The sequence below is a fragment of the Alexandromys fortis genome, unplaced genomic scaffold (assembly GCF_014885135.2).
Source record: "Alexandromys fortis isolate MF-2015 unplaced genomic scaffold, M_Fortis_MF-2015_v1.1 scaffold_9, whole genome shotgun sequence".
Lineage (NCBI taxonomy): Eukaryota > Metazoa > Chordata > Mammalia > Rodentia > Cricetidae > Alexandromys > Alexandromys fortis.
The window spans coordinates 11,917,893-11,923,892 of record NW_026067892.1 but is presented as its reverse complement, the minus strand read 5'-3'; the positions used below and the strand labels follow the sequence as shown (position 1 = coordinate 11,923,892).

At 46.8% G+C, this 6,000-nt stretch overlaps 1 protein-coding gene across 2 annotated transcripts in view; it reads left to right on the top strand.

The window, feature by feature from the left end:
• Ccdc6 (coiled-coil domain containing 6) overlaps positions 1-5,304 on the top strand; it is a 94,941-nt gene extending 89,637 nt beyond the window's left edge. For both annotated transcript variants that reach the window (XM_050140293.1, XM_050140284.1), the window contains exons 8-9: positions 65-189; positions 1,187-5,304. In XM_050140293.1, the coding sequence (XP_049996250.1) occupies positions 65-189; positions 1,187-1,390 (329 nt within the window). In that variant the 3' untranslated portion in view covers positions 1,391-5,304. The remainder of the gene's footprint in view (positions 1-64; positions 190-1,186) is intronic.
• Positions 5,305-6,000: the final 696 nt, after the last annotated feature.

The window sequence follows — 6,000 nt, the reverse complement described above, 5'->3', positions numbered from 1 at the left end:
GAGGATACTAGTCAATCTGGCTACAAATAATGCTGAACCTCGTTGCCCTTTGTTTGTGTTTCAGGTCTTTCGTACGCGAGTCACACGGTTGGTTTCACACCGCCAACCTCATTGACCCGCGCTGGGATGTCTTACTACAACTCTCCAGGCCTCCACGTTCAGCACATGGGAGCCTCTCACGGTATCACAGTAAGTGTCTTTGCTGGGCACCCGCAGCTCCTCACTGACTTGAGTGCGGCTGCTGCCCGCCTTTGCCACCTTGTGTCTTGGGTCACTTCTCCCTCTGGACACAGTATTCCCAAGAGTTGGACACAGAGTTCTGGTGTGGAAACTCATATTCCCCAGATGGGGAGACTCATCTTTTATGGAAATTGCCCACTATGAAATGTAATTGGAACTCTGGACAATGCCTTCACTGATTCAGTGCCATAAAGCATTGTCGGTCGTTTCCATAGCCGCCAAAAATACCGATTCTCAATGCCTTTGCAGTCCACTGACCCTCAGTGGCCTTCCTAAACGTTGCCCTGACTTCCAGATTTATTTTTCTCTCCTGGATTCAGGAGGGTCAAGTTCTTACGGTTCTCGCGCTCCACTTGGGAGAGTAGCCCTGCATACGTGGCTGTGCAGTTGGCTGAGAGAACGGGAAGAAACGCGAGACTAGGATGGAGGAGAGAAACTAATTCAAAGAGCCTTCCTCTGTGAAATTACGTGGGGCGCCCATCCCAGTCTTCTGAACTTTGAAGGGTGTTGTGTAAAGACAGAAGGTGTTGTCCTGGGACCCCTCAGAATGTGAGAAAAAGCCAAGTAGTGGAGGGGAATGAGGGCACACAAGTGACAGTGTTTAAGGGGATAATATGGCATCTTTATTATTATTATTATTATTATTATTATTATTATTATTATTATTATTATTATTTTGTTTCATTAAAAGGACCCTAATTGAGTGTTTGACTATGAAAGATGTATTGTCATTTTTGTATTGCTTCTTCACAGGCGTAGGTATGAGGAACACGACCTTGTTTATGTTGTCCCAGCTAGTTCAGGAACCACTAATGATAAAGAAGGAACCCATGGCTTTTATGACCCTTGTCGGCCTAGGTTCCATCCTCCTCAGCCCCGACTCTGACTTTGTTGGACTTGAACTGATAGCCCAAACTGACCTATTGTCCCTGTGTTCTCCTTACAGAGGCCGTCGCCACGGAGAAGCAGCAGTCCTGATAAATTCAAAAGGCCCACGCCTCCTCCATCTCCCAACACACAGAGCCCAGTCCAGCCACCTCCGCCACCGCCTCCGCCCCCCATGCAGCCCGCGGTCCCCACGGCAGCCGCCTCCTCGCAGCCCGCCCCGTCCTCGCAGCAGCATTTGGTGCACCCCTCCTCCCAGCCTTAATGCATGAGCTTAGTCAGAATTTCAAGTCGGGACTCGTCTGATGGAGCCGCCTTCTCAACGCCAAAGGCTTCCTTCCTGGCATATTTGGATCTGATGTGTTTGCACTGAGGTTGTCTAGCTGCCCTCCTCGTAGTGTCGTGAATGTTCGTCGGAAACGCAGCCGGTGTTGTGGGTCTACAACACTAACCAGATGACTTTCTTTCCATCGGTGTTTTACTTGAATCTCCGTGTCGGTCATTCCCTGGCTGGAACATTGCTATCTGGTATTTGGTCATAAGAAGCAGTGTGCAAAACCCCACACCCTAACGCCCGGCCCCGGGGCTTCTCTTCTTGGCTTTTAGGTCTGTAAAATAGGAAGGGAAATCTTGTTTTAGATTGTTCCTCTGTGAACTTGCAGGAAATTACTAAGCTGTTAGTAACCCTCGTCCACCAGCTCACAGGGGAGTTTACCAAACTATCCCAAGAATCGAGCACTACAAGTTCAGACCTTCGCAAACCTAACTCTGAGTATAGGATCGGAAGTGAGGTGGATCGGTGCCCACAACATGTCTAGTGTAGAGCTTTCTACAGACACACTTTTTACAGGTTGTTTTTGATGTAAATTGTCTCTTGTAAAGCAGCCTACAGAAACAAATCACACAGCTGTAGCTTCTCCCCCTTCCCGCGTGGGGTGGGAACTATCGCCTGTTGAGATGCAATTCTTTTCCTTTCTCCTCCAAGTTAAGCCACCTAAGCTGGTCCCCTCTGCCGTGAGCGGGTAGATGCCTTCCCTCTGGTGATCTTGATGGCTGACTCCAGTGCTGTCCTGGAGCTGTACTGCAGGGGCCATGAGATTGTAATAGAGCAGAAATGGTGACCCCCCCTTCCATTCTTTTGTGCTGTCCTGAGCCAGGGTGAACAGGTATTTCCCAGGTACTGTATGAAGTGTAGGTGGCATCTTAGCGTGATGGCCAAGGGGCACTTGACAGAGAGGAAGTGTAGCCAGCAAAGGAGCTCATTGGCCTTGCTGGCAACTCATGGTGCCCATCGTAAGTTAGCCAGGAGAGCACCAAGGAGGTTCTGAACACGATTGCCGTTCATTCAGCACAAATCACTTGGGGTGGAACACCGAGTGGCTCTGTTACCACCTTCATTTCTGTTTGTCAGCCGTTACTTTGTGCGTTCGTAGTCAAGTGCTTTTTTTTTTTCCTGCCTGTGTTTGCATATTTATATATGCCGTGGATGAAAATAACTTACTAGAGAATGTATATTTTATGATGAGAAACGTGAATCTGTTGGATATAATCAGAGAACTGAAAATTAATTTATCAGTCATTTTTAAGAGTTCATGTTTGTGACAGCCATCTCCAGTAGCGACTCCTCACGGAACACACTCCCAAGAACAAGGAAATACCCTGGTGACATTGTAGATATTTAATATTGTACAGCCTAGGAACCTCCATTTTTGCCTTCGAATACATATTTAAGAGTTAACAGAATGAAAAAGGCGTTATGGGATGATAGTGTTTGATGGCATTTTAAGAACTTGAGGACAAGAACCACCGTAGGACCTTTCACCTCTTCTCTTCCACCCCTATACAGAGAATGTTACCCTCCGACGACCAGGAAGAAACAGTCGGGTCTGTGAAAGTTTTATTTTTAAGGTGTGTGTGTGTGTGTGTGTTGTGATGTACCGGCCATGGTGCCGTTATCAGACCGGGGTGGAGGCTGGCGCTGTCAAGGCAGTAGGTTTTCAATGTCAGGCTAAACCCGGGCATTTCTCCAGCAACTCCCTGATCCTCTTGGTACATGACCATTCCAGGGAAATTCTGAGGCTAGGGCAGAAGAATTCTTCCTTCACGGTACAGTCTTGAGGTTTTTTTTTTTTTTATTTTATTTTCCTTGCGAGAGAAATTTGGTATGTGTTTACAAGACTTTTCTGGGATTGTAGATTTCGCACTGGTGGCTCGCGGCTTATACTCCAGCACACAAGTCCGTTCTGTAAAGATCTCTCCTCCGCTGCCCATCAGCCTAGTTACCTCCTAGAAGCACGAAAGTGAAGGCTCTGCCATGCGGCAAGCAGAGCCTCTCAGAGCTAGGTTCTTGGCGTTCAGGCTTGTCTCGGACAATGTCCCGTGGATTCCTCTAGACCCGTTCCTTCCCTCGAAACGTTCCCCTCACAGCACTTTTTAGCATAATCTAGTTGCTTCTCCCTGCAGGCAGCAAGACCAAGAGAACAAACACTACACCTGAATGTAGGATACTTCGTGTTACTTTGGAAGCCGGCAGTGATAGGAAAGAGAAGCAGCTGCTGAGCCCCCAGAGACAGGAGCCTCCGTACTGCGGGAAACCCGTCCTAGGTTGGTTGGGGCTGGACATGGCGCTTTGGGGTTCAGTTCCCTTCTCTCACAGGCTGACTCTGGATTAAAATCAGTAGCCATCCTCAGCAGGTGAGAGCAACAGTACCTTTGGTGGCTCCACCTCCTGTCGTGTTGACAGAGACCCTCGGGTACCACTGTGCTGCTAATAGGTTGAGGGTCTCTTCCCAGATGCCCTCGCCTTCATACAGAACCCAGTCCACACACCCAGCACCCAGCGCCTCTGGGCTCTGACCTGCTTACTCTTGTCAAGTGTGCTGGCCTTGTAGACAGACTTCTAGACCTTTGGCCAGTGTGGAAGTATTTAGGATTTTATGTATACGTCTTGGTTGATTGGAAAGGAGACAGATGGCGGGTGACCGCCGAATGAATGTGTGACCAGAATGTGGCTTTGACACCTCATGCTGCTGTGCCTTTGTCATTGGCTTCTGATTCGACCAGATGTAATTAATAATGTGAATTTTTGTTGATCTTTCGGCTGTAGGAAAGCAATGTGTACTCCCCCATTCTTGGGTAGGGTAGACATGATCTTGCCCTGTACAAAGCTCTGCTCTTAAAGATAAACCCAGGAAGACAGGAAAAAGCGTGGCGATGCGTGCTTCAGAAAGGGTGTTTTTTTAAAAGTGTTGGAGACAGTTTCCTGTGTAACTTTACCTTCTGTCTAGTACTTGTCTCATAGGATAACCAATGCTGAGAGCTTGTAGTGATGACTACCAAAGACATGCGTAGTAAAGCTTCAATTTCCAACGATTAAAGAGCCTGCCATTGACGCTGTTCCCTGGTTCCTTCTCAGGAGCCATTGGGAAGGACTAAAAGAGTCTTAGGGGTTTTTTGTTAAGTTTAGGTGTTTTTTTTTTTTTAATTTTTTGATAAAAAATGTGTTAGCCTACCATTTTAGGGAGCATTTTCCAGAATGCTCAGCAGTTGTGATTACTGGCCACATCCAGGTTGCCTCTCCTTGAGTGATCAATGGGATCCTCTGTGCGTGCTAGCGTGGGTGCTGTGTGTATGCACGTGTGCGTGTGTGCATTCATGCCTTAACTTGGGTTACTGCTCAACTTTGCTGTTCGACTCGGTCCTCACCATCATCAGATTGTATTGTGCATCTTGATCTGAACTTCATCCTGCAAAAAAAAAAAAAAAATTAAAAAAAAAAATTAAAAAAAAAGTTGCAGGCGCCACAGGTTGGAGTGCATCCCTTCGGAAGACTGTCCGGTCAGATGCACCCTGAGGTGTTTCCACAGACTTTTATTTGGGACTTCATTTGGAAAGACAGCAGACTGTCAGATGGGAAGATGTCAGCAAGGAAGAGAGGAGAGCCAAATGCTAGCATGTCCTCTGCCTCTGCACACCCATGTGCTCTGTGTGTCGTTCTGCTAGCCTGTCTACAACTTGACTAGCTTGGAGTTCAGGTAACGGTGGCAATCCTGACCTTCTCTGTCGGAGTTTAGAGAGACGTAAGATGTCCGGTTAATGTCTTATTTCCTTTATGTTGATCAGTCTTTAATACATGTGCTGACTCAGAAAACCTAAATAAAGATAATTTTTTAAAATGTACCTCTTGAACCATAAACTTCCCTGTCGTCCTTTCTGGTCTTTTGAGTTGGAAACGGTCATTGTTTGGTGTTGGTTCCAGCAGACTTTCAAAGTAAAACCAATTATAAACTCTAAAGACATCCAGAGGAAGTAAACGGAGGAAGGTGGCGTAAATGGGGCTAGAGTGGAAGAAAATTGTGGATATTTTTCCTGCACGTATGTCCACGTACTACATGTGTTGAGTGCCTGTAGAAGACAGAAGAGAGCATTGGATCCCTTGCAACTAGAGTTAGAGGAGGATGTGAGCTACCATGGGGGTGCTAAGAACTGAACACAGGTTCTCTGAAAGAACAACCAGTGCTCTTAACAGGGCCCATGGTTTTGAACCTTTATAGAGTGCTTGCTGCCCCAATATGCTATATTTCAAGTTCAAACAGTAAACCAAGAGGTATGCGTGTGTGTGTGTGGAAAGGAAAGCTACCTCCCAAAATGTCATGTGGGACCCACATGCACAGGCATGCACCATAAGACATGTCAATGAATGATGCATCAGCCTGAAAGCCTACAGTGATCTGGACAGCCAGGCTGTTGTGAAATGCTGTGTGTTGGACATGTATGTAATAGACCTGGTATGGATAAGCCTGTGACATCAACCCTATGTAAACAGCACTCATTGTTACTACAGTGTGTAGTAAGCAGTAAGTGCATTTTTTAAAA